The sequence below is a fragment of the Ilyonectria robusta genome (genome assembly GCF_021365365.1).
Source record: "Ilyonectria robusta strain PMI_751 chromosome Unknown BGZ61scaffold_1, whole genome shotgun sequence".
Taxonomy (NCBI): Eukaryota; Fungi; Ascomycota; class Sordariomycetes; order Hypocreales; family Nectriaceae; genus Ilyonectria; species Ilyonectria robusta.
The window spans coordinates 3,464,825-3,486,264 of NW_025764435.1; the positions used below are offsets into that span (position 1 = coordinate 3,464,825).

The window sequence follows — 21,440 nt, forward strand, 5'->3', positions numbered from 1 at the left end:
GCTTGTTGGTGTGGTGTGGTGGGATGAATGCGATGATAGGGTTGATGGCGGGGTCAAGCAGACGAGCCGAGACGTCTCAATATGCTCAAGTACCGAGGATTTTCACCGATGTGTCAATAATTAAACCAAATAAACCACAGCCAATAGACCTTCCGAAAGCAGGCTTTCCATGCTAGGCCAATGCCGAAATGAACATTGGTAAGAAATGGAAGGTCGCAACCGCGGAGATCCCTGGCCCCCACTCCGGAATAGGGCGTTATCGCTGGCCGGCCGGCGGCTGTTTATTAGCTGCGAGACATCTCACTTGCTTCTTATCAGCGCCGATTGAGGGGTCGTCCTGCAGGACAAGCACACATGGGAGCCTTCCGTCCCAATGACGTTGCGACGCCATTGCCTATCATATCTACGGAGTACGAGACCTCCTCTTTCTCGGCCGGCGCCGACCTACCTTTGTGCTAGGAAGGGGACGGGCTGGCGCGTGGCTGAGAGTTGAGGATGGTCGAACCTTGCCATTATTCTGGTGTAGCATTCCCGGCTGTGGCTTATATCTGCGGCGACGACGCTTGTGGTTCTCATTGCTCTCATTGTTCTGATTACCCTCATTTAATGCGATCAACTCTAGATTCACGCCCATTTGTGACCATCTCGTGACTTTGCAATCCCGACTACCCACCGCGATGGCTTCCGACGCTGCTGTTAGTAAGGAGGGCCTCCTCATCCCCGTACGTGCCGCCACCACCCGCCTCCACGCTGCTCAACTAACAGCTAACCCTCGCACAAGCTCATCGACTTCTCGCGCTTCCTCAGCGGAACGCCCGCAGAGCGCACCGAGACGGCCAAGGCAATCCTCCATGGCTTCCAGACGGCGGGCTTCATCTACCTGAAGAACCACTCGGTCCCGCTCGATGACCTCAAGCATGCCTTCTCCACGTCGGCGCGCTTCTTCGACCAGCCGCTCGATGATAAGCTGGATCTCGGCTGGACAACGCCCGAGGCCAATCGCGGATACTCGGCGCCAGGCCGAGAAAAGGTCACCCAGCTCAAGGAAATCGACGATGTCGAGAAGGTCCGCGCTGCGGCGCCAGATCTGAAGGAGAGCTACGAGATTGGCCGTGAAGGCGTCGACGGACTCCCAAACCAGTGGCCCAAAGACGGCGCCGTGCCCGATTTCCGGACCGATATGCTCGGCTTCTTTGACCAGTGCAAGGAGTTGCACGTCGAAGTCATGAGGGCCATCGCTGTGGGCATGGGCCTGGACGAGGAGTTCTTTGATCGCTATGTGGATGTGGGCGACAACACCCTGCGGTTGCTGCATTACCCGGAGATCAAGAGCGAAATCTTCAAGATCAACCCGGGTGCTGTGCGTGCTGGAGAGCACAGCGTAAGTCATGACATTGAGCAAGGCCGTCCTGTGGAGATTGCTAACTTGGCCAGGACTACGGATCCATCACTCTGCTTTTCCAAGACAACCGCGGTGGTTTGCAAGTCAAGAGTCCAAATGGGCAGTTTGTCGATGCCACCCCCATCGAAGGCACCGTTGTCGTCAACGCCGGTGATTTGCTTGCGCGATGGAGCAATGACACCATCAAGAGCACCATCCACCGCGTTGTCGAGCCGCCCCGGAAAACAGACCAAACCTACCCCCCACGATACAGCATCGCGTAAGTAGCCACTTGCACTTTATTCTCCATGAAACGTGGCCAACATGCTTCTAGGTACTTTTGCAACCCCAACTTCGAGAGCCACATCGAGGCTCTGCCAGGCACGTTTTCAACCGAGCAGGACAAGAAGTACGGCGGGATCAACAGCGGCGATTACTTGGTGCAGAGACTCACTGCCACCTACTGAAGTATTGGCCTGTATCTGATGGCAGCGTGGCTGGAATACAAAATGGGGAACGTCATGGCATTCTGGACTGCTATTTTGTAGTCACTCTCTAGGAGGGAATTACGAGCTCAATGAACACATTAAAACATATTGTCACGGGAATTTGCGCCATTATCGCTGCTGTACGGTGCAGGCCAAGAGGGGTCATGCGTGGCCGGTACTACGGCCATCTCACGTGGTCGTGACTTGCAAATGGAACTGTGGAAGTCATCTGCCTCACAAGCGTGGGGGGCAGCAGCCTGATTCTATACGAATACATTATAAGAGAAGAAGCACCACAATCTGAACTCACTTCGAATTCTGGCCTTGCGATTCTCTATATAACCAATACTCGATTTTTATTCTGCCGTAAACGATGGCTTCGTCGTCAACTCAGATCGTCAGGCTGGAGCGGCCGTCATTGCATTCACATTCCCTCTTGACATCTTTTCCAGCTCTTCCTTATCCTCCCGAGACTTGGGTCTGCAAGGAGGTTCAAGATGTCGATGACTTTTTTGCACGGAATGGCTTTGACAACCACGCGAAAGAAGCCTGTCACGTATTTGCCCAGGCGACTTATCCAGACATAGAGATAACACCGGTGAGGCCACAGGGATATTGTTCATACACCCTGGCCATCTCGACGACTCATTTGCTACAATTCCGCTCCGACACGTATCAGCTAGACCTCAAAGTCTGCGAAGAGGCAAGAATGGTCTTCGGCAGCCTGGTACCTCGCGTCCAATTCATTGGCTACGTTCCAGACTGTCACACAGTAGATGGCGAGCGAAGACTGCATGTGTATATCCAGGAAAGAATCCCCGGGGTGACGCTGAAAGAGTTCCACAAGATGGAGATGTTGAATGATGAGAGGCAGGGGCAATGTCGAAGACACCTTGTTGGGGATTTGGCTGAGATGTTCGCCATCGGCCTCCATCATGGACGCCCCGGAACTCACACAAGTGAAGATGAAACCTTCAAGAAGGGCCACATTGGAAGTTCGCTGCGGTGGCGTCTTAACCTCCTTAAAACCCTCTCCGAAAGCTTCCTCTTGGACACAGTAAGCGACGTCGCCTCTAGGATCGACCATATAGAGGGTTTGCCCTGGTGCTTAACCCACGGCGATCTCGTCCCTGCCAACATCATGGTCGATCCCTCTACCGGGCGTTTAACAGGCTTAATTGACTGGGCTGAAGGGGAATGGCTGCCATTTGGCGTTGGGTTGTATGGCCTGGACGAAGTCCTCGGCTCTGAAGATGCACAAACTGGATTCCGGTTCTTTGAAGAACACGAACAATTGAGGACGGTGTTCTGGAACAAGCTTCTTGAACTGACCGCAACAAGAGACGCGGAATCGCCGTCGTGGGTTCAAGATGCTGGGCTTGCACAAAAGCTGGGAATTCTACTCTGGCGCGGCATCGCCTTCGAGGATGGACGGATCGACCGAGTTGTCGAGACAGGCAGAGACGATCTCGAACTACAGAAGTTGAGGTTGTTTCTTGAGGCATCAAGCCAATCAAGAGTAATGATAGACGATCAGAATTAGCATATCAAACCTCTTATACCGTATCGACTCAGTAAATTAGCCCTGAATCCTTCTCCCACTTATTGCCTTCGGGGGTTTATATACCTAATGATTTAGGAAATCTAAGCCTTATTTATATAGCTTAGCTTTAGTCCAAAAAAACAGGGCCAATTTATCGAGTCGATACGGTAGTCGCCCTGGAGAGGTTGAGTGTTCCCGGGACCATCTCCAACAAACCGGGACGATATATCAGCAGAAATCCTTCTCACCTGGTATGCCATCAGGAAATACCCTGAGCCATTCTCCTCCCAAATTAAGACGGGAGCTTTACACTGTATTGCGAAGAAGAAGAGCGCCAGTGCGAGGATCATGTTGAAGGAGCTGCAAGCACATGCAAATGCCCCAGAGCCCAAGCTCCCCTGTCTCGGGCTGCGGGTGCGCTAAACCGGAACAGGCAACTAACATGTGGAAATTGAATGGAGTAGCATGCACCATCCTCAACATTAATTCCCATGACAATTGTCCTTCAACATCCACATAAGCTGCGACACCAGCGAATTTCTCGTCTGCAAAGACACACCATCGCACGCCCAATCCATCTCCCCGCGAACTCCGGATCCTCGCAGCAATGGCCTCCTCCGCCCCCGCCGCGCCGAAGCGCCAGCCGTCGGTGCTCAACAAGACGTACCTCATTCTCTACAACTTCGCTTCCGCCGTCGCCTGGTCCGTCGTCCTCGGCCGCACCGTCTCGCTGCTGAGCCAGAGCGGGCCGCAGTCTGTCTACGCCGGCGTCGGCGAGTGGACCAAGTGGACGCAGACGGTGGCTGCCATGGAGATTATGCATTCCCTGCTTGGTACGTTCTGTCATTGTCATTCTTCCGTCTTGTCTCCCAATCCCACTGCTAACTTGGAGTCTTCCCTCCCACAGGCGTCGTCCGCGCTCCTCTCCTCACCACGCTCGCCCAGGTCGCATCGCGCCTCCTCCTCGTCTGGCCTGTCGTCGACATGTTCCCCCAGCTCGCCGTTCAGCCCTGGTACTCGTCCATGCTCATTGCCTGGTCCGTCACCGAGGTCATCCGCTACTCCTTCTTTACCATGACGATTTCTGGCTTCCAACCTCGACCTCTGACCTGGCTCCGCTACACCACATTTTACATCCTATACCCCATTGGCATCAGCAGCGAATGCGCTCTCATCTGGAAGGCCATTGAGCCCGCTGGCGAGCTGAACCCCATGTACCCGTGGGCCCTGTATGGCATTCTGGCCATCTACGTTCCTGGTAAGTGTAGCGTGGCTCCCGTGCAAAAAAGTTGTTGCTAACATATCGCAGGCTCGTTCATGCTCTTCACTCACATGATGAGCCAGCGACGCAAGATCATGCGTAACATGAAGGCCCAGAGCAGCAAGGCCCAGTAGATGTTGCAAGCAGAATAATTGTAGAGGCTGTATGTAGAAGAGTTGTAGAGGCTGTAAGCAGGGGAGTTGTAAGAAATGACTTGCGTGGACTTGCGTGGAGTTGGGCATGGGGGAAAAGGCGGAGAGAATTTAGCCAACAACACACGTATGGAATTGAAGAGGAGTTGTAGGGATTTGGGACCTGGCATAGACTAATGTAATATATATCATAAAGATTTCAAGAGTCGTCGCACGCACCGAGAACTTTGCCTCATGTTCTAGACATCGCGATCCTTCCAAACTAAGCACCCAGCGGCCTCAAGTCGCAGCGACCTCTTCTAACAAGGGCCGATCCTCGACACTGGTCTCATACCAACCGTTCTGCAACCACCCCGCAATCAACCCCGCGGCATCCTGCGATAGTGTCTTATATCCAGGGTTCTCCTGTGGCGTAAACATGCCTGCTCAACTCGTCAGTCCATCTATTCATCGCTGTTGCTAGATCGTGCGCCTGGAACAACTCACTCATGTGTGCATGCGTCTCGTCCGTGGCCTTGTCGTTGACAGCCTCCCTCCACACACCCGCCACCTGCCTCTTGGGTAGGTTGCAAAACGTGCGATCTGATCCAAGCACCGTCCCGACCATACTCACTTGCTTGGAAGGCGCCGCTTTGCCTAGCCGTGTGTAGAGGTTTGCGAAGCCGACGTCGAGCTCCTCTTGCAGCTGCATGAGGAAGCTGACTCGCTTCTTCAGCTCCTCTGGACGGGCAAGGGACCCGACAAACTCGAGGTGCGACGTCGCCCACATCCATCCCTCACCAATGTGGTCGCGGTTCACCCACGCCGCCGCGCCGCCCGCCGCTACGGCCCCGGCAGCTCCGGCGTACATGGCCATTTTGCCCCATTTCTGCCACGGGCTGCCGGCGGGCTGCTCCGGGGCCGGCAGCGCGCCGGCCGTGGTCTTTGCGGGCGCCGTGGACTGCGCGGCCTTGTTGGCGCCCCAGAGGGAGGCCCCGAGGCCGCTGAGCTGCGAGATGGTGCTGCTGGCTTGCTGGTACTGGCCCTCGGCGCCGTGCGCCACGACGCCGGGTGAGATGCCCAGGTACGGCGTGTCAAAGGCGAGCACGCCCTGGATGTACGGGAACATGAGGGCATTGAACGACGGCGAGTCGGGCTTTTGGATGCCGTCCTCGGAGTAGATGGGCTTCTCTGAGGCCAGTCCGATGAGCATCTCGGCGGCGACGATGCCGCCCATCGAGTGGCCGATGAGGATTGTGCGCACCGACGGCTCGATGGTTGGCGACGGCGTCCCAGCCGCGACCTCCAAGTCGATGACCTTATCCTGCAGCCTTTTGCGCGCGGCGGGCACCGTCAGTCTCAGGCGAAGTCCTCAAGTGGGCGTTCCAATACATCACTTACCAGTCGCGGAAGCGGCTCACGCAATCTCCAAGATCCCCGCGAGTCTCATACTTTGGATACACGAGCACACGAACATCTAATTTGGGCAGTGCATGGGCAACCAGGTCCCGAAGGTGCTTGGTGAACTGATAGTCGTGGCCAAACGTGTCTTCGCCGCCCTGCGGAACATGGCATCAGCGAGCTGTCCCTCGACGACCGCTGGGCTGCGAGTCACATAGAGAACGCACCTTGAAGCCGTGGATGAAGCAGAGTATCAACGTCTTCTTCATTTTGCTGTCCCGGCCATTGACCTCGCGATGGAACGTCGGTAGTTGTCTATCGGAAGACGCGATGGTGTAAGATGTGGATGGCTGTGTAAGGCTGTGTGGCGAACAACCCGCTAACACCTGCCGACGGAGCTGCGTGACCTCCAGCAAGAATACATACGCCAAACCACCTGACGCCTCTATATGGCGGCCATACGAGACATTCTTACAACTACATTCCATTCGAAGTTGGACTACGGTCTTGCAGAAGAAAAATACGCTCACATCAACATCTATTAGAATACAGTTTACTTTATCTAGACACACAGAGCGAACTTGTTTAGCCCTTTGCAGGCTCGATGGCGTCCGTCCAGAGCCCACCCTTGGCAGCATTGCCCGGCCTTGGCTCCGGACGATCCATCCATTGTATGGTATTGGTTGCCCCCTTCTTTCCTTCCCCTTTCCTGGAATACACGTGCATGACACCTGTCCTGCCTAACGCCTTTGCATATATCATCAAGCAATCACTCCAAGAAGCCCCGTCTCGAATGGCCTCCATCAAGTCCCGATGAATGCCATGCGGCCGGGTTGTTTTTAATGTCCATCAGCACAGGTCCTCGCGAAAGGTCCTGAGGCTGCAGTATCCGCCTCAGTCCTCATCGCTCTGGGCAGCAGTGCTACCGCCATTCTGTTCCCTTGAGCTGCTTGAGATCAACTTGATCCGAGTTCCACTCGGCTGTGGTGTGCCACCGCTTCCAGAGGGTGCTACCGAGCTATCCTTGCCTCCATCTTCGAGTTCCTGGAGCTCGGGGTGTGTTGTCAAATGCTCCTGGTACTTGGCGTTGAAGAATTCCTGTCCGACGGTTAAAACTGACCAAACAAAATCCTACGCTCGGGGTATCAGTTATTTCACTCACCTGCATGGTTTTCGCATCCTGATAGAGGATACTTCCATCCTCATTGTAGGTTTGGCAGTTGACAATCATCAATTCGAAGTCCTTGCGCAAGGCGCTGAGACTGCCGTACTCCTCCTTCTTAATCCTCGTCGAGATCTGGTTCATGCAGATAGGATTAGAAATGATGAGGTAGTAGTCGGCATAGTCGCGCTTAGGAGGTAGCTTGATGAAGGGCCCAATGATCAGTCGCTTCCCGGCGTCAGATTCATCGTCCTCTGCTGGAGGCTCAATGTCGTCAACCTCCAGAAGCATAAGCGCATCATACAACGATCGCAGGCTCTTTTGAAGCACTTCGCGTTGCTGGGGGAGTAGGCGGGAGTCGCTGGCGCCCACTTTGCTGGCTCTTCCTTGTGGTCCACGTCGCTTCTTGGCTGGTGGCTCCTCGGTGCCCTCCTCAGCCTTACGCTTCTCATTCTTGGCAACAGGCTTGCGGCCACGCGGCTTCTTGGGGGTCTCTTCAACCTCCTCGCTACTAGCTCGGCTGGCTGTCGGAGATTCGTCATCCCCACCTCTCTTATCCCGGTTGGCTTCGCGCCTGTCTTTGCGCGCCTGTTTGCGCGCCGCCGCAGCTTCAGGAGAATCATCATCATCGTCCACAGCCATGAGCCATTGCTCCTCGGTGAGTCCATCGTCATACTTGACTTTGGTACGCTCACGCGCACCACGGCCCAGTATCACCTCCTCGGTATCTTCCTCGATGGGGTTGCCATCACTCAGGTAGATATCAGGCAACTCCGAATCACCCATCAGTCGTGGCTTGAGGCCGGAGCGGTTACCGTAGATGTTCTCTTTCTGTCGCTGCTCGTCCATTTTTTGGAAGACGGCAATTTCCTCGTCGCTACGGGCGAGTAGCATGTTCAACTCATCATCTTCCATCTCCTCCTGCTCGCCGGATTCGGCCATGTCGGCCGTCTCTAACAGCGTTCGGAGCATGGCGTCACGGTCCGTTTCTGACGATTTGTTATCGAAGCGACCGGCCTGGATAACCTTGCCGTCCATGTCCAACTTGAAACGAGCACGCTCCAGAATCTTCTCCTCGACAGAATTCGAGCTAATCAGTCGGAGAATACGCACTTCATTCTTCTGACCGATACGATGAGCACGATCCTGAGCCTGCAAATCCTGGTGAGGATTCCAATCCGAGTCGTAGATGATGACAGTGTCGGCCGTTTGCAAGTTCAGACCGAGACCACCGGCACGAGTCGACAACAGGAAAATAAAGTACTTGGAGTTGGGGGCGTTGAACTCTCGCAGAAGATCAGAACGTTCATCGGACTTGGTCGTACCGTCCAATCGAAGGTACTCCGTCTTGCGGTAGCGTAGGTAGTCTTCCATGATGTCCATAATCGCAGTCATTTGGAAGAACATCAGGACACGATGGCCAGTTGCCTCGTACTTGGGCAAAATCCTGTCCAGCAGCTCGAATTTACCGGCTGTTCGCCACAACAAATCGTTGCTGACGTTCAAGGGGTTCATCACATTCTCCACAATGTCAAAGACGAAGGGATGGTTGCAAAGCTTTCGAAGCTGCATGATCATGTTGCTCAGACCACGAGCACCAGTCTTGCCGCCCTTGCCGTCGCTAACAACAAGCTTGTTGTGGGTGACCATCTGCTTGTAAAGACGAGACTGAAGCGCAGAGAACTTGCACTTGATGACCTTCTCGGTCTTGTCGGGAAGATCCTTCTCGACATCCTTCTTCAACCGACGCAGCAAGAACGGGCGCAACACCTTGTGCAGACGTCGAATGACGAGGATTTGTTCTTCTTCAGTGAGTTCCATCTTGTCCTGACCACCAGTGTTGGCGAAGGGAGTGTTGAACCATTCATCAAACGTCTTGACTGACTTGAAAATGTTGGGTAAGACGAAGTTGAGCATGGCCCAAAGTTCGGACAGGTTGTTTTGCAAGGGAGTACCAGTGAGAATAAGTCGGAAGCGAGTAATGTAGTATTGCTGAATGGTGGCGCTGAGCTTGGAGTTCGAGTTCTTCATACGATGACCCTCGTCAATAATCATGTGGAACCACTTGATCTTACTGAGAATTGGTCGATCCTTGATGATGTATTCGTAAGTCGTCAGTAGCACCTGGAATTCACCGCGTCGGATCCTGTCCTGGTGCTGCTTACGGGTATTCGGGGGACCCTTGTAAACAACACGGCTGACCGACGGAGCCCACTTTTCGAACTCGAGGTTCCAGTTGGTCAGCGTACTTAGCGGGACAATGACTAAGTAGGGACCGGGTTGCTGCTTTCGCTCAATCAGGTACGTGATCAAACTAATGGTCTGAATTGTCTTTCCGAGACCCATTTCATCGGCCAAAATACCGTTGAGATTGTTGTTGTAGAGAGAAATCATCCACTGGAGACCCTTGATCTGGTACTCCTTCAGACTTCCACCAACGAGAATGTTGGCCTGCTCAGTAACCTCTTCGCGGACACGATGTGCCACAGCGTAGTAGTCGATCTTCTTTCCACTCTCCTCTTCATCTTCGACTTCACTCTCCTCGTCCACATAGGACCCGCCAGTCTCATCGGCATAACGCTCGGCAGCCTGGCGCTGTTGGGCCTTGACGGATGCGGCAAGTTGGTGCAAGAAGCCATCAGTCTGCTTGAGCAAGTGGGTAATACGAGTATCCTTGGCCTGGTCAAGCAGCTTAAGATAGGCCTCTTCATCGTTGGCCTTAAGAGCCTGCAGACGCTGCTTGGCGGTTCTCTCAATGCGCTTCTGCTCTTCCTTCTCAATGTTGAAGTGCTGGGAGTACATGAGTCGGCTGAGCTTATGCGACTTGGTTCGTTGCGCGGAGGCAGACTCCTGGATCTCCTGTCGGTGGTTGTAGATAGCTCGGAGGAAGTCGGTGTGCTTCTTCTTCTCGCGATTCTCGCGAGCATCGCGCTGCTGCTTCTCGAGCTTCTCAGTGATGCGGGCTTCTCGCACGTTCTGCTTCTTCATGCGACGGTAGTTGGTCCGGTTGGTGGTCATGGCTAGGTTGTCGTAGTGCATCATTTGGCGTCCAATCTTGTCTCGGAGAGCACGTTGCTTGGCGAAAAGAGCCAGACTCTTCATCTCGATAATCGCCTTCCTCTTCAGGGTGTCATCGGCCTCAACCGTGTCCTTTGAAGAGTCCCAGTGAGCGAGGTCACCAGGCAGATCTTTCAACTCAGCGTAGCGCTGTCTCATTCTGTTGGAGACAACAATCTCTCGCTCCCATCGCAAGTGGTCAAAATCGATGCCAGTGGGGAACACGCCAGGGATGAACCATCGGTTCTTGCGTTGGGAGTGGTCGAAGTATTTGATCGATGGGCGGATCATGCTCGTGCCGTAAGGCGACTTGACAGTCTTGAAGGTATGAGCCTTGGGAGCGCCAGAGTTGTCATCCTGCATCGCAGGCTCGGGCCCGTTGGCAACAGCCTTTCCAGCGTCGGGGCTGGCTTGGCTTGCCTTCGCAGAGGATGCGCCCAGACCAGCATCAGTGGCAGCAGCTTGTCTGCGCTGACGCTGGTTGAAGATGGCCTGCTGCAATTGCACAGAGACACCAGCGTTCTTGCCGAGAAGCTTGAACGCATGGATCTGCTGTCGCAGCAAGGCAAGTTGCTGTTGGCTGAAATGGGTTGACGAAGACGCGTTGGAGGGCGAGGCGCCGCTGGTGGCCGTCGCGGAAGGGTTCTGGTTCGGCATGGCGGAAGCACTTAGGGGATTAGAAGGAGGCTGGACACCTTGGGGCGCGACCTGTTGACGGGCGGCCTGAACGCCATTGACTGAAGCACCATTGGTCGCATTCTGCATTTGCTGCTGAAGTTGTTGCTGTGCCTGTTGGTGCTGTTGTTGCTGTTGCAGGTATTGTTGCTGATTCCGGCGCATGTTGTGTTGCTGTTGGAAACTCAACAAGAACTGAGACGCCTTGATATACTCGGGGTCTGTGGGTGGCACACCCTGCTCCTTCATCTGCTTGAGTTTCTGAAAACGAGTCAGCCAGGAGGGAACTGCGGTAAATTTCAAGCGGCAAACTCAGTCATGCATGGGCAGCGCGAAAGGGGAACATACTCGGAAGACTTCCTCGGCTTGCTGTTTAGTCGCGCCAGCGGGCATAGGCGCGCCGGGATGCTGGACCGCCGGGGGAGCTTGCACCGACGCCATGGTGATGGTGGTGTTGAACGCGCGATGGTGGTCGACAGTGGATTGTCCAATAAATAGATGGGCGTAATCCGGTTATCTATGTTGCATGTCGAGCGTGGCGTTTGGGATCGATATCGATGCTCGTCGCGCGAGGGTCAAGGCGTGTGGAGTTGTCGCGAAAACAAAAAAGAGTGTCGAGAAGGAAATCGAGGGCGAAAGCGAGCGCGTCGGGGTGGTGAGAAGGAGCAATGGATGGCTGATGGCGGACAGCGTCGTCAAGTGGTTGGCGACACGTCGTGGATGCGCGTGGGAGAGGCTCGGTTTGATGGTAGCTGCACACGGGTTGGGGAGCGCCGCGTGGAGGAACGAAGAACGGGGAACAGGCGAAGAGAGCCCGCGAAATGTCGTTGTCCAAGGGAAAAAGTGTGTTCTGTGGCGACGGGCGCGTCGGGGCCGGTGCCGGGTGCCGGTGCGGCGTGCAAATCGCGTGCAACACGGATTTGGCGAGGTCTCGAGATGGGAGCCGATGGTTTGAGAGGGCCCTGGCGATTTTTTGGATGCGCGCGCTCGCCGTTGATGATGGGGAGTGGTGAAGACACAACTGGACAAGATTCAGCGTGATGGTTGGTGCGGTATTGAGACGGCCGGCCACAGTATTTCTCAGCACGGCCCCCCTGCATGGTGACCACGAACGGCAGGCTGCAACTTGCGCCTGAGGCACCCATGTCTCAATTGGCTGGAAACGGCGCGGAACAATTTATTACGAGTACATGCACGTGACCACCGAGTCCATCGTCTCTGTCTTCGATACCTTGTCCTCCCCAGAAATTGTAAGTACTCTGTAGCAAAGGGTATGCCGATGTGGGTAAAGTAGCCAAACTGTCTGCTATCGAGGCAACGTTTTGCCGTATCGCGTGAGTGGGTCCTGGCTCGTTGTGGGAAAGTGAGGCGGCAGCTTGTTTGCATCCACCAAAAGCGTTTGCAAACGCGTCTCGGCGCTTTACGAGGGGTGTTACACGAGCCTTACATTATTGGGGCGTCTCCTCCAAAAAGCGCAGTCAATCGCCCGAGATGTGTTTGTCGCATCACCTCCTAGCCTTCTTCTTGTCGGGGCCCTCGTCCTCCTCGTCGCTGAGTTCTGCATATTGAGTCTGGGGTTGCGTCTTACTCCAGGCCTTGGTGAACATGGGATCACTCTGGGCCTTGTCAGCATACTTTAACAAAGCCTCGCGCGGATCTTCGTGCAGCATGCGCGCCAGGGGAATGTTTTCCGCAATGCGCTGTTCGTCGGGCTGGTTCTTCTGGAACGGCGTCTGCTGTGGGATGTTGGGGCGTCGGGGGTCCTTCGATCGGCCGGATGCCGTCACTCCAGCCCGTCGCGAACCGGATAGTGCACCTGGAGTCACAATTGCGTCTCCAGAAATACCCACGGATTGGTCCATTGTGAATTCGGGGTTATCGTCGATGTGGCGCTTCTTCGGGGCTCTTGACATGACTTCTACCGCTCCGCGACTTGACATTGTAGGATTGTAGAGAACGTGAGTCTCCGCGTTAGCTGAACCTGTGATGATCTGGTTAATCTTGGGGTGCCAATCCACGGTGATAAGAGCCGATCCAGGTGTTATCGGGGTGACGTGTTCTGCCCGCAAGTTGCCCGGGTTTAGGATGTGGAGATGGCCTGTCGCAGACCCGGTGATGATGCTCGTCGAATTGGGTCCGTATCTGATGTTGCTCGTTGCGTAGTGATCCGATGTCGAGGGATGCGAAACCGTCACGAGGGGCTTGGTGAATTTTCGAGTATCCCAGAGCTTGATCAAGTCGTCGCCGCCGCGCGTGACAATCATGCGACCGTCAGCGGAGATGTCGATACCACCTGTCCATGTCTGGGGCTTATGGGCGTCCCGGATTTCTCCTGCAGGACGCGAGAAAGGGCTGTTCCCGCTATACATGACAAGTGAGCCATCCAGTGCTGCTGCGACGAGGATATTGTTTCCTCCTTGCGCGGGAGAGCCCCAGGCTACCGTCGTCATCTTAGTCCTGCCAGCCGCACCGGCAGCCTTAGACTTGAACACAATAACCTCCTTCTGCGAGCGCTTATTATTGATGTCCCAAATTCTCAGCGTGCTGTCTGTTCCTGCTGTGACGCAGACGTTCTTGTCTGTGGGGTGCCAAGTTCCTGTCGTGATTTCGGAAATGTGGCCCTTGGTGTTGTGCATGTCGCGGAGGTACATGTCTCCCTTGACGAACTCGGTCAAGACATCTCCGTCTCGCGACATAATCCGAGCTTGTAGGTGCGCGGAGATGCAGAGAAACACGCCACCGGACTGCGGGTTGAATTCCACATGGTGTACTGGGTGGGACTCGGAGCTGGCGGCGGAAGACTTCGTCTCGAAGGGGTCAACGCTTCGAAATGCTCGTAATGTCGTCGGGGTCATGGAGGTGAAATCGTGGAGCTTGACGGTGCAATCCAAGGATGCTGACGCCAGGCGCCCTCCTGTAGGATCCAGTGAAACTGTAGTGACAGCGCGGTCGTGGGTCTTCAGCACCAGCTCATGGGAGACTGGATACTCGTCGTCGTCGTCGCCGGAATCGTCGCTGTCGCTATCGGAATCGCTCGAATCGTGTGCCTTTTTCGGCTCTTGTAGCCGTTTTCCCTGTCCACCGCTGCCATCCCCGCCTGATTTGTCCACCACTCGCCGGCTCCGGTCGATTTGGGCTGCAATATCGGTCTCCTTGGACTTCTTACCAAAAGAAGTAGGCAGGAATGCTCTCATAGGGTCATCGGCAGCCAGGTCGGGCACCTCGACTTCGTAATCATCGTCGGAACTCATGACGAGCAGGCGTCGGGGCGAGCGCCAAGAGGGTATGTAGGTGAAGGAAGGAAGAGACGGCGTGGGGGGACGAAGTAGGGCGAGATTTAATCTTCAAGTGGGTGGGAGGGCGGTCTTGTCATCCGGGTTCAGCGCTGGTTGGGCTCTCGGACTGGGAAGCCTTTGCCCACCGCCCCGATTATTTTAGGCCCTGTTTGCGGGGGGACAGGATGTCATCCCATGAACGGCAGATTGACAATCCCACGCCACCACTGCCTAGACCGCTCTGGCTGTGTCTCAAGCCATCGCAGTTGGGAAATATTAGGCAGTCTAGTCTGGTATGCCAGCCTCCGTCTTGCTCTGTTGCTCCGGGGCAACTTACCGCCGTTGAAACGGAGCATTGCTCGTTCATCTGTCAACTCGAGACAGTTGTCAATTGCCTCCATGTTGGGATGGCCATCGGAACTACCGTGAGGAGACGGCCATCCCATGGCGCGACGCACGTCACAGACAGGACCCATACCGCATTGCATTAAATCACACCGCATGTTCCACGTTATTGAGGGCTGCGCTCCGTGGCCCTTCTGGGTCTTCGTGTATCCACGACTAAGAACACTCCGGCCACCCAAAATCTCAACCTGCCATTCTCCGCAGTTCCATCCTTCTTCGTCCTTACTCGCACTTCCAACCATGATTGATACGCTCCACCCATTCCTGAAATACGGATGCACTAGGTCGGAGATGTAGTTAATTGGCCTTTGGTCATGAAGGCAAAAGTTGCCATCTCAACTAAGTGAGTCGCTGAGTAGAGAATGCATGTCATGGTGAATTAATCAAGTTTCCTAAATAGAAGATTGCATTTGAACAACAGAGATATGGCGTCAGTCGTGCGTAAGATGCATTGTTCTGGCTTGCGAGAGAGCAGTTTCGAAATCTTCAACGAGGGACAAGGCCAAGGTGGTTCGTAAAATGCAATGAGCTGATTGGTCACTCACCTTCCCCGGAAGTGTTTGCACACCCAGATCGGTCACTCACCGTGAACTTCTCGTCGCGCTTTACGCGAATCCATCTGCCGTCCAACCTTTCCCACCCCACCTTCTCACACAAAAATGCCACCCGATCCCCTTCTCGATGAAGAGGAGCAATATGCTTCATCCGAGGATTCCGATTTCGCGCCCGATGCGGCCGCGGATCAGGCCTCAGACCATTCTGGATCCGAGGACGACGGCGACAAACCGACCAAGAAACGAAAGCCGGTAGACGATGTGGATGCGGCCGATGCTGGCTACGACAACTCTGGCGACGAAGCGATTATCAAGAAAGGAGAGAAGCGACGGAAGAAGAGGTCGAAGCGAGTGGACGAGGATGACGAAGGCGGCGAGGGAGGGTTGATCAAGACTCGAAGGCAGCGCGCAGCAGAGTAAGTGCTCCTATCCGGTCTCATGGAGGAAGCACATATTAACTCTCGAGCAGAAAAGAAGAGCGCAAGTATGCCACAAATACCGAACCAGTCACTGTCGATGTCGATGCTCTCTGGGCACAGATGATCGCAGGACCAGCAGTCGCTGGGACGAAGACCGACGAAGCGCAAGACGGCAGCGGCAAGCCAGACACAGAGGCCGCGAGCTCCAAAGAAACTAGTGATGACAAGCAGTCAGGCGACTCTACGGCACCCGACGACTCGTCAGCGATGATCCGTATCAAGCGCACATACAACTTCGCCGGCCGAGTCCACACAGAGGAGAAGCTAGTGCACCGCGACTCCGCCGAAGCAAAGCTCTACCTCGCATCGCAAGCACCAGATGCACCCTCAGAGGAACCTGCCGCCAAGCGCATCACTAAAAAGGCATTCCGCTCCGCCTTTGAGCCGTTGACCGATCCGCTTCCCCAACGCGCAGATCTCAACCTCGGGATGGCAGCGCTGATCAAAGCTGGCAAAGAGGCGCAGGCAAAGAAGCTCAATACGGTGGAAAAGAGTCGTATGGATTGGGCTGGCTACGTGGACAAGGAAGGCATCAAAGATGAACTCGAGTTGGCGGGCAAGTCCAAACATTCATACACGGCCAGGGAGGACTTCCTGGCGAGGAGCGAGGCGAAAAGGGACGAGGACTCAAGAAGAGCAAGAATGTCTGGACGGGTATAAAAGAGCACTGGATTATCGATGGAGTTTGGGATATAATACCACGGATTGGTTTTCTTGTACACTCGATTGTACAATATGAGCAGGGAAATTTGGGCTCCTCAGCATACGGTCACTTGCATAGGTAGTAGATGTACGGCGTCGGTGGAACAGACTCGGGCCAGGGTTTCCCTAATTGCGCAATATCCATACCTTGTCTATCACTGAATGCTCTAGTTTATTGAAAAGATATGGCAAACGCGGAGGTTAAGCATAGAAAGGTGTTGGCTCATGGTTGTGTCGTCACCAATCATAGGTAGTGGGGCAGCCTCGCATCCCACCACAAGGCTGAGTGATCCGTCGCCAAAAATTTCCATCCAGCATAACCACAGCGTCCCGACCGCCGTTGCCCGACAGCACCCTACCACCTAATCGCAATCCAAAATGGCCGTCCTCGGTAAGCGAAAGGCCCGGGAGGAGCCCTCTATTTCACAGGAAGACGCCGCCGCCATCTTCCGGCGGCACTTTGAAGCGCAGTTCTCGCCGCTCCCGGCCAGCCAGACCAAAGCTGCCAAAGCTGCGCCCGCCGATGGTGTCGACGATGAAGACACTGAGGACGACGAGGAGGAAGATGAGGAGGAAGATGGAGACGACGACGAGTGGGGGGATCTTTCAGGCGACGAGTCCAACGAAGAAGAAGAAGGCATGTCCTCAATAGCGTCTGTTTGGGAGCATTTCAACTAACCTCGTTCAAAGCTGCACCGATCGAAGTCGTAGACCATTCTGGCGCACAACCACCCAAACCAACACCCATGTCCAAACGAGAATACAAAGCCTTCATGGTAGGTTTTATCATAATTGTTCTCCTACATCACGACTAACCAGTGCGCTTCCAGGCCTCCCGCCCACCCGACCAAACCTCCCGGCCCACCGAACAAACCATCACCACCTCATCATCCTCCACTACAACCCTCCCCGAAGACGCTCCCTCCCTCCTCGCGCAGGATCTCGAACTTCGCCGTCTCCTCGCCGAGTCCCACCTCCTCGCCCCCGCACTCGCCGGAGCCGGCACCGCCGTCGCACCCAAGGCCTTCGCAGCCGGCAAAACCCGCCAAAAGGCGACCGACCTGCGCGTCCAGGCCCTTGGCTCCAAGCTGTCCATTCATAAGCAGGAGAAGATGCCCATGAACATGCGCAAGGGCATCGTGGCTGCCGCTGGCGCTCGCGAGTCCAAGCGCAGGAGAGAGGCCAAGGAAAACGGTGTCATTCTCGAGAGGGAGACTGGCAAGAAGTCGAAGAAGAGAGATCGAGGGCGGGACTTGGGCGTTGATCGGCCTGGCATAGGAAGACTCAGAGGAGCTGAGTTGCGACTGAGCGACAGAGACGTGAGAGGTATCGAAGGAGTGAGAGACACATTTGGAAGACGAGGGAGGAGATAGGGAAGCCTTGGTCAGCCAGGGGGCGACAGAGAGATTGACATTTGCGCGGCACACGGCGCATGGAACTGTTACGGCATATACCAGACAGACCTTAGCATCAGGTTCAAATCACATCCACGAAGTAGATATTTAACGATTCTAGTTTCTCTCCATTTGTGATGCATTTAGCCACATCTGATCAAGCGCACTTGTCCATCACTGGTATCACATGGGATATATCATCCCCTCCGTGAAAAAGAAAGGCAGCTTTATATACAGATGCATCCTGTACACGTCCCATCTCCCTGTTTGTCCTCCTCTTGCTCAGAGGCCGAGAGCGGGCTCTTATTTCCCGCCTACCCATCCAAGCTTAATCTATCAGGGTTCTCTCCGTTTTGCCTCTCCACGAACGCTCTGAAAAAAATGATAAAAATAACATAAAAATGAACATATGAAAGGTCCTGGACAGGACGACTTGAAAACACCTAGTGCAGTTCTCCTTGAAAAAATTTAAGCCATAAATCCTCTGTAGTCATAACCCAGATATAAAAAAAAATCGCGAGGCGTGCCGTAATTCCGTTACATCATACCACTAGCGTTGATAGCTGCCGGCTGGCTGATGGTCATGGGCATGCTAAGAGTTTGAAGGCTGTTGAAGGATTGCGAGGGCGCCATGGTGTTGGGGATGGACATTCCGCTCGAGGGTGGTGTTGAGCCATGGGCAATGGCGTTCATGGAGCCGGGCACATAGGCGTGCTCAGAGTTGGGGGAAGCTTCCTCGAGAGAACCAAGCTGGTCCTCCCCAGAGAATTCCTCCTCGTCCTCACCCGAGAGGTTGAACGGTCCTTCTCCACCGTCTTCGCGACCATGGGTACGCTTGTGTCTGCAAGAAGTGATGATTAGCATATACTCAACATTACGGTTGGGTTGCGTTCCAGCGTTGAAGGGGTTGCAGGGTGGGCATATTGCGTTGGGGACAAAGGAAAAACGTGAAGAAAAGAAGGAGGCATACTGTGCGAGATTGTCTGATCGGGAGAATGCTTTGCTACAATGGGGGCAGATGTAGGGTCTCTCTTGTGTATGTGTTCTCACGTGTCTAAGTCGATGGTCAGATTCCGTGTGGAAGATGGACGTTTGTAAAAGAAACAAGAATTATCTTACCGCTTGAGGTGCTCTAGGCGCTTGAAGAGACGACCACAGGTTGGGATAGGGCAGGAGTGGGACTTCTGAGGGTAGGGTCCAACCTCTATGACGGTGGCTGAACGGGCGCGACGAACAACACCGCCACTACCAGGGGCAGGTGCGGATCGTCGCTCGCTCACGGAACCCTCCCTGTGGAATTCCTCGCTGTTAAGCTGAGGGAACTCTTGGTGAAGTCCCATGGGGTGGTGGTTAGGGCTTCCCTCAACAGTGGACAGGGGAGTGCCGTGCCTCGACATGTCAACCACATCCTTATGGTGCTGGCTGTTCACCGAAGCACTGTAGGAAAGACCAGGGGGCGAGTTGTCCGCGGACTCATCGCCTTCAGCCAGGGGACCGACCGAGGCAGAGATGGATCGTCGGAGCTCAGAGGGCCTGTGGGTTTGGGCTGTGTTGGGAGCAGTCGTGGTTGCAATTGCCGACATAGATGGGGGGATGGATGAACGCCGTCTTCTCTGCTTATATGTCGGCGAGCCTTCGATCACAGAGTAGACGTTGTTTGTGCCATATGGGCGGGAGAACTGGGGTCCAGCCAGATTGGAAGGAGGAAGCTGGACCACACCGTTCAAGCCGTTCATGCTAGCCAGGTGGTCAGGAATGGCAGAGTACAGACCGGTCTCTTCGTTGGCGATGTACGCGGGCTCAGCAGAGATCCCAAGGGCCTGTTGGGGAGGCGTAATAGGTTCAAAGGAGATTCCTCGATTGCTGTAGTCCTCATACTGAGAAGAGACGAAGGAAGGTGCCGGAGAGTACTCGAGGCCATAGGCTGGCATGGACGCATGGCGCTGGTGGCCCTGGGTGATGGGAACGCCGTTCTGGTTGTACTGAACGCGCGTGTAATCAGGCTCCCTCTTGACAGGGACTGCCTGTGCCATCTGAGGGGCCACCCCCATGGCTCCATATGGTACCATTGCGTCCATCCCCTCCGCTAAAGGGGGCATGGACTGAGGCATCATGGATGGGGGAGGGGGCATCGAGTCCATCGCCCTCATGACGGGGGAAGTGGACTGGCTCTGGGAGTAAGACGCCTGCTGGGCGCTGAAAGACGACGAGTTGGCTTGTTGAGCCTTGGTGAGCTGCTCGTACAGCGACTGAGAGGAGTCGTACTGGAACGAAAGGGCAGGCTCGCTGACAGCGACGGTAGTGGCTTCCTGGCCCATCTTCTCGCGCTTGAGGTCCCGCTCCAAGGCATCGAGGAACAAACGATCATGAGGCACGCTGTACCAGTAGAAGACCTTTTGCTTCTTCTGGGTTCGAATGCAGTTGTTCTTGTAGAGGAAGTCGAGGAAAGCGCTCTTGGGCTCTTCCAGAGAAGCATCGGTTCCCGACTTCAGGTTTCGCAAGTCGGAGAAAATACCCTCCTCGAACTTCTTAGAGTTCTTGACAGGTCGACCAAAGGCCTGGAATCGGAACGACAGGCATCGCACAATATCGGTTCCAGAGATGTGAAAGAGGTTGTTCCTAAACACGTGTCGAGTTAGCCACAGTCATCTGGGTCCGTTTGTCTTGCGCGGGCGCTTACCAGAGAACGCAAGACACGTATTCGCCGGTTGGCAACAAGAATCGGCGAATGTACTGATCTGGCTGCCAGTCGACGGGGGCAGAGATGAGGAAATACTTGACTGCAGGCAGTGTCAGTTCTCATTGTCGAGGTAATCATCCATGCATGTAAACCTACGGTTATCAACCTGCTGAAGAGCGACCTGGGCATCGTGAGGGAGTGCTTGCTGAGCCTCGGTGCTCAGCATGAACGTCTCCGGCTTTTGGGGAGCCATCCCGGGGTGTTGTGGGTACATGTTGGGCTGTTGTGATGTGGTGTCTGGAGGTGACGTGACCAGTAACGGCCAGTCGTTGTGAAGCCTGTGAGGCTGGGAGTTGCCGGCAAACTAATTTGGCGACTCAATTGAATCGCAGGTCGAACTGCTTCCGATGAGAACGAGATAGCTCGTGGTGATGGTCGCGATGAGGGAAGCGATGTTGTGAGTGGTCGAGGCGCTGCCTGGAGCCGACGTGTTGAGAGATGATGCGTGTTGACCAAAATTCGAGACCAGCCCGGAATAATGGAATCGCTTTGCAATGCGATTCAAGACCCAGCCACTGCGTCGAGCGAGTGGTGCTGGGAGTAGTCGAGAGAGTACCGTCAAGGCGTTGGCGATGGTGGGGGATCGAAGCCGGGTGTTTCGCGCGAAACAGTGAGGGATCGAGCCGGATTAAAGCTGTATGCGAATGGAGAAGAAATTCAATAACGAAAAAAAGGCAACAGGACCGATGGGACGATGCTCATCAAGCGAACAGCGACCTCGTGGTGATGGAAGCACGAAGGGCGACTGATGCAAGAGGGGGTGATGTGCGTCGGGCGGCGTCGGGGGCCTAT

At 54.9% G+C, this 21,440-nt stretch overlaps 9 protein-coding genes across 9 annotated transcripts; 5 read left to right on the top strand and 4 right to left on the bottom strand.

The window, feature by feature from the left end:
- Nucleotides 1-273: 273 nt before the first annotated feature.
- On the top strand, nucleotides 274-2,016 carry BGZ61DRAFT_439120 (uncharacterized protein). Its single transcript, XM_046244322.1, has 4 exons — nucleotides 274-722; nucleotides 782-1,381; nucleotides 1,435-1,661; nucleotides 1,716-2,016. The coding sequence occupies exons 1-4, from the start codon at nucleotides 678-680 to the stop codon at nucleotides 1,846-1,848; spliced, it is 1,005 nt and encodes a 334-aa protein (XP_046112641.1). The 5' UTR covers nucleotides 274-677; the 3' UTR covers nucleotides 1,849-2,016.
- Nucleotides 2,017-2,149: 133 nt separating this feature from the next.
- On the top strand, nucleotides 2,150-3,485 carry BGZ61DRAFT_439121 (uncharacterized protein). Its single transcript, XM_046244323.1, has one exon. The coding sequence runs from the start codon at nucleotides 2,243-2,245 to the stop codon at nucleotides 3,410-3,412; it is 1,170 nt and encodes a 389-aa protein (XP_046112642.1). The 5' UTR covers nucleotides 2,150-2,242; the 3' UTR covers nucleotides 3,413-3,485.
- Nucleotides 3,486-3,915: 430 nt separating this feature from the next.
- On the top strand, nucleotides 3,916-5,028 carry BGZ61DRAFT_378655 (tyrosine phosphatase-like protein). The gene is made up of 3 exons (XM_046242592.1): nucleotides 3,916-4,245; nucleotides 4,320-4,670; nucleotides 4,722-5,028. Exons 1-3 carry the CDS (start codon nucleotides 4,020-4,022, stop codon nucleotides 4,805-4,807), a joined length of 663 nt encoding a protein of 220 aa, XP_046112643.1. The 5' UTR covers nucleotides 3,916-4,019; the 3' UTR covers nucleotides 4,808-5,028.
- A 14-nt stretch (nucleotides 5,029-5,042) lies between these two features.
- BGZ61DRAFT_439124 (uncharacterized protein) lies at nucleotides 5,043-6,570 on the bottom strand. Its single transcript, XM_046244324.1, has 4 exons — nucleotides 6,433-6,570; nucleotides 6,206-6,363; nucleotides 5,312-6,135; nucleotides 5,043-5,247 (listed from the first exon to the last, which is right to left on the bottom strand). The coding sequence occupies exons 1-4, from the start codon at nucleotides 6,472-6,474 to the stop codon at nucleotides 5,105-5,107; spliced, it is 1,167 nt and encodes a 388-aa protein (XP_046112644.1). The 5' UTR covers nucleotides 6,475-6,570; the 3' UTR covers nucleotides 5,043-5,104.
- A 529-nt stretch (nucleotides 6,571-7,099) lies between these two features.
- On the bottom strand, nucleotides 7,100-11,540 carry BGZ61DRAFT_471251 (SNF2 family N-terminal domain-containing protein; the record flags this gene model as incomplete). The annotated part of the gene is made up of 3 exons (XM_046248189.1): nucleotides 7,100-7,336; nucleotides 7,368-11,360; nucleotides 11,448-11,540. The coding sequence occupies 3 exons, from the start codon at nucleotides 11,538-11,540 to the stop codon at nucleotides 7,100-7,102; spliced, it is 4,323 nt and encodes a 1,440-aa protein (XP_046112645.1).
- A 759-nt stretch (nucleotides 11,541-12,299) lies between these two features.
- On the bottom strand, nucleotides 12,300-14,592 carry BGZ61DRAFT_439127 (WD40-repeat-containing domain protein). Its single transcript, XM_046244325.1, has one exon. It carries the CDS (start codon nucleotides 14,348-14,350, stop codon nucleotides 12,605-12,607), a length of 1,746 nt encoding a protein of 581 aa, XP_046112646.1. The 5' UTR covers nucleotides 14,351-14,592; the 3' UTR covers nucleotides 12,300-12,604.
- Nucleotides 14,593-15,230: 638 nt separating this feature from the next.
- On the top strand, nucleotides 15,231-16,577 carry BGZ61DRAFT_23822 (bucentaur or craniofacial development-domain-containing protein). Its single transcript, XM_046238306.1, has 2 exons — nucleotides 15,231-15,749; nucleotides 15,803-16,577. Exons 1-2 carry the CDS (start codon nucleotides 15,439-15,441, stop codon nucleotides 16,470-16,472), a joined length of 981 nt encoding a protein of 326 aa, XP_046112647.1. The 5' UTR covers nucleotides 15,231-15,438; the 3' UTR covers nucleotides 16,473-16,577.
- A 249-nt stretch (nucleotides 16,578-16,826) lies between these two features.
- On the top strand, nucleotides 16,827-18,013 carry BGZ61DRAFT_582920 (uncharacterized protein). The gene is made up of 3 exons (XM_046256300.1): nucleotides 16,827-17,151; nucleotides 17,205-17,290; nucleotides 17,345-18,013. Exons 1-3 carry the CDS (start codon nucleotides 16,893-16,895, stop codon nucleotides 17,885-17,887), a joined length of 888 nt encoding a protein of 295 aa, XP_046112648.1. The 5' UTR covers nucleotides 16,827-16,892; the 3' UTR covers nucleotides 17,888-18,013.
- A 324-nt stretch (nucleotides 18,014-18,337) lies between these two features.
- BGZ61DRAFT_23881 (STE12-like protein) lies at nucleotides 18,338-21,069 on the bottom strand. Its single transcript, XM_046238311.1, has 4 exons — nucleotides 20,745-21,069; nucleotides 20,589-20,688; nucleotides 19,028-20,527; nucleotides 18,338-18,962 (listed from the first exon to the last, which is right to left on the bottom strand). Exons 1-4 carry the CDS (start codon nucleotides 20,860-20,862, stop codon nucleotides 18,446-18,448), a joined length of 2,235 nt encoding a protein of 744 aa, XP_046112649.1. The 5' UTR covers nucleotides 20,863-21,069; the 3' UTR covers nucleotides 18,338-18,445.
- Nucleotides 21,070-21,440: the final 371 nt, after the last annotated feature.

Coding starts and splice junctions, on each gene's coding strand:
- BGZ61DRAFT_439120 (XM_046244322.1), top strand. CDS start 678: ATGGCTTCCGACGCTGCTGTTAGTAAGGAGGGCCTCCTCATCCCC. Junction 1,382..1,434: donor TGCGTGCTGGAGAGCACAGC/GTAAGTCATGAC, acceptor TAACTTGGCCAG/GACTACGGATCCATCACTCT. Junction 1,662..1,715: donor CCCCCACGATACAGCATCGC/GTAAGTAGCCAC, acceptor ACATGCTTCTAG/GTACTTTTGCAACCCCAACT.
- BGZ61DRAFT_439121 (XM_046244323.1), top strand. CDS start 2,243: ATGGCTTCGTCGTCAACTCAGATCGTCAGGCTGGAGCGGCCGTCATTG.
- BGZ61DRAFT_378655 (XM_046242592.1), top strand. CDS start 4,020: ATGGCCTCCTCCGCCCCCGCCGCGCCGAAGCGCCAGCCGTCGGTGCTC. Junction 4,246..4,319: donor GATTATGCATTCCCTGCTTG/GTACGTTCTGTC, acceptor TCCCTCCCACAG/GCGTCGTCCGCGCTCCTCTC. Junction 4,671..4,721: donor TCTGGCCATCTACGTTCCTG/GTAAGTGTAGCG, acceptor AACATATCGCAG/GCTCGTTCATGCTCTTCACT.
- BGZ61DRAFT_439124 (XM_046244324.1), bottom strand. CDS start 6,474: ATGAAGAAGACGTTGATACTCTGCTTCATCCACGGCTTCAAG. Junction 6,364..6,432: donor GCTTCATCCACGGCTTCAAG/GTGCGTTCTCTA, acceptor CATGTTCCGCAG/GGCGGCGAAGACACGTTTGG. Junction 5,248..5,311: donor CGAGACGCATGCACACATGA/GTGAGTTGTTCC, acceptor CGAGTTGAGCAG/GCATGTTTACGCCACAGGAG.
- BGZ61DRAFT_439127 (XM_046244325.1), bottom strand. CDS start 14,350: ATGAGTTCCGACGATGATTACGAAGTCGAGGTGCCCGACCTGGCTGCC.
- BGZ61DRAFT_23822 (XM_046238306.1), top strand. CDS start 15,439: ATGCCACCCGATCCCCTTCTCGATGAAGAGGAGCAATATGCTTCATCC. Junction 15,750..15,802: donor CGAAGGCAGCGCGCAGCAGA/GTAAGTGCTCCT, acceptor ACTCTCGAGCAG/AAAAGAAGAGCGCAAGTATG.
- BGZ61DRAFT_582920 (XM_046256300.1), top strand. CDS start 16,893: ATGGCCGTCCTCGGTAAGCGAAAGGCCCGGGAGGAGCCCTCTATTTCA. Junction 17,152..17,204: donor GTCCAACGAAGAAGAAGAAG/GCATGTCCTCAA, acceptor CCTCGTTCAAAG/CTGCACCGATCGAAGTCGTA. Junction 17,291..17,344: donor GAGAATACAAAGCCTTCATG/GTAGGTTTTATC, acceptor GTGCGCTTCCAG/GCCTCCCGCCCACCCGACCA.
- BGZ61DRAFT_23881 (XM_046238311.1), bottom strand. CDS start 20,862: ATGTACCCACAACACCCCGGGATGGCTCCCCAAAAGCCGGAGACGTTC. Junction 20,689..20,744: donor TCTTCAGCAGGTTGATAACC/GTAGGTTTACAT, acceptor CACTGCCTGCAG/TCAAGTATTTCCTCATCTCT. Junction 20,528..20,588: donor TACGTGTCTTGCGTTCTCTG/GTAAGCGCCCGC, acceptor ACACGTGTTTAG/GAACAACCTCTTTCACATCT.